The sequence below is a fragment of the Trypanosoma grayi genome, assembly GCF_000691245.1.
Source record: "Trypanosoma grayi strain ANR4 Tgr_1531_V1, whole genome shotgun sequence".
Lineage (NCBI taxonomy): Eukaryota > Euglenozoa > Kinetoplastea > Trypanosomatida > Trypanosomatidae > Trypanosoma > Trypanosoma grayi.
In genome coordinates, this window is record NW_008827149.1 from 1 (window position 1) to 2,310 (window position 2,310).

Sequence of the window (2,310 nt, forward strand, 5' to 3'; positions counted from 1 at the left end):
TGTGTGTGTGTGTGTGTGTGTGTGTATGTGAAGGCAGCAGCAGCTGTTGTCATGGCGTATGTGGCGCCCGCTCCATTAAGGCCCAGTAGGGTGGCGTTGTGCCAGTCGGACCCCCTTTCGTTCTCCACCTCGTTCTCTTCCTCATCCTCCTGCTTAACTCTGCTTGGCTGCCTGCACTGCCCGCCTGCTCCTTCGCAACTGGGTGCCCTCACATCCCCTGCTTGTTGCTCTTATTGCTCTCCTTGCCGTTGTCGCCCCCGTCGCCACACTGCGACACAAACAACCACACAAAAGCAGCTGCAGAAGGAAGAAAAGAAAGAAGCGCCAGTGTACACACACACACGCAGACACAGACCCCAACGCAGACAGACGGACAGCATGTCGAAGATGCTCTACATTCTCTACGAGGCGCCCACCNACACACACACACGCAGACACAGACCCCAACGCAGACAGACGGACAGCATGTCGAAGATGCTCTACATTCTCTACGAGGCGCCCACCGGCTACGCCCTCTACAAGGTCCTCACGACCGAGGAGGTCGGCGCCGGTGACGTAGCGCTGCAGAAGGACCTGCAGACGTTTGCCACATTCTCGCCGTGGGTGAAGCTCATGTCCTTCGCGCCGTTCCAGTCGCCGGAGAACGCACTCGAAGACGCGGTGTGCATCAGCGAGTCGCTCGTGAGCCCGTTCCTGCACAACTTCCTCACCTCCGTGCTTGCCAAGAAGGCGGCGAAGCGGGACGGCGCGAACTGGGAGCTGGGCGTGTGCGACCCGAAACTCGGCAGCGCGATCCACGACGAGCTCAAGCTGCCGGTGGTGTGCAACGAGAACGTGGCGGAGCTGAGCCGCTGCCTCCGCACGCACGCGGAGAAGCTTCTGCCGGAGCACAAGGACGGTGACGTGGCGCGCGCGCAGTGCGGTCTCGGACATGCCTTCTCGCGCAACAAGGTGAAGTTCAACGTGCACCGCAGCGACAACATGATCATCCAGTCCTCCGCGCTCGCGGAGCACATGGACAAGGGCGTCAATCTGCTGGGGATGCGCGTGAAGGAGTGGTACGGATGGCACTTCCCGGAGCTCGCGCGCGAGGTGCCGGAGCCGCTCAAGTACTCTAAGGTCGTGCTGCTCATCGGCAGCCGCGCCACGCTCGAGGAGCGCGACGCCGAGGAGGTGACGCAGCAGATCGCGGACATCCTCGACGGCGACGAGGCGCTCGCGGCACGGGTGTACGAGAAGGCCGTCACGTCGATGGGCGGCGACATGGCGGAGGTCGACTGGGCGAACATCCGCACATTCACGGAGCGCGTCGTCTCGCTCGGCGCGTACCGCGAGTCGCTGCAGCAGTACCTCATCGACAAGATGATGCTCGTGGCGCCGAACCTCACCGAGCTGATGGGGCAGAGCATCGGCGCGAAGCTCATCTCCAAGGCGGGCTCGCTCACAAACCTCGCCAAGGCGCCCGCTAGCACCATCCAGATCCTCGGCGCAGAGAAGGCGCTCTTCCGCGCGCTCAAGAAGCGCAAGGGCAACACGCCCAAGTACGGCCTCATCTTCCACTCCACCTTCATCCAGCGCGCGGCGAAGGAGCACCGGGGGAAGATCTCGCGCTACCTCGCCAATAAGGCCGCCCTCGCGTGCCGCATCGACTGCTTCATGGACGCGCCGCCGCCGGTCTTTGGTGAGAAGCTGCGCGAGCAGGTGGAGGCGCGGCTTAACTTCTTCGACACGGGCAACAAGCCCCCGTCGAACGCCGCCGCCATGGCAGAGGCACTCGAGCAGTACCAGAAGATCGTCCGCAAGCGCGCCAAGAAGCAGCGTGCTGCGAAGACGAGTGACGAGGAGGATGAGGAGGAGATGCCGCGGAAGAAGCACGCGCGTCGCGAGGTAGTGGCGCAGGAGTCGGACTAAGCGGCAGGCGGCAGCGAGGACCTCCCTCCCTCCCTCGGTGCGTGTGTAATGTTCGTGCCTTCCGCAGGGTCTCCTTCGCCACATTCGCGCTGCTGCTGCTGCGTGTCGCTGGGGCGTCGCCGCTGGTCCCTTCCCGTAGTTTACTCTTTTGTTTCCGCTTCTTCCGCCCCCGATGGGCCGCCGTCAGGGCGGCGGGGGCGGAGGCGGAGGAAGAGCGGGGCGTGTGCGCGTGAGGGCGAGGCAAAGCGGGAGAGAAGAGAAACGAGGCAAAGAGGAGGAAAAACAAAAAACAACAACAACAACCAAACAAAAAAAAAACAGAAACAAAAATAACACAAAGAGAAGAATAGCGTGAGAGAGGCAAAGAAAAGAAAAGCAAACAGAATTCCTGTCGTGCAT

General features: G+C 62.1%; 1 protein-coding gene across 1 annotated transcript; it reads left to right on the forward strand.

Moving 5' to 3' along the window:
• Positions 1 to 465: 465 nt before the first annotated feature.
• On the forward strand, positions 466 to 1,911 carry DQ04_15311000 (putative nucleolar protein; the record flags this gene model as incomplete). Its single annotated transcript, XM_009317295.1, has 1 exon — positions 466 to 1,911. One exon carries the CDS (start codon positions 466 to 468, stop codon positions 1,909 to 1,911), a length of 1,446 nt encoding a protein of 481 aa, XP_009315570.1.
• Between the last annotated feature and the right edge of the window lie 399 nt (positions 1,912 to 2,310).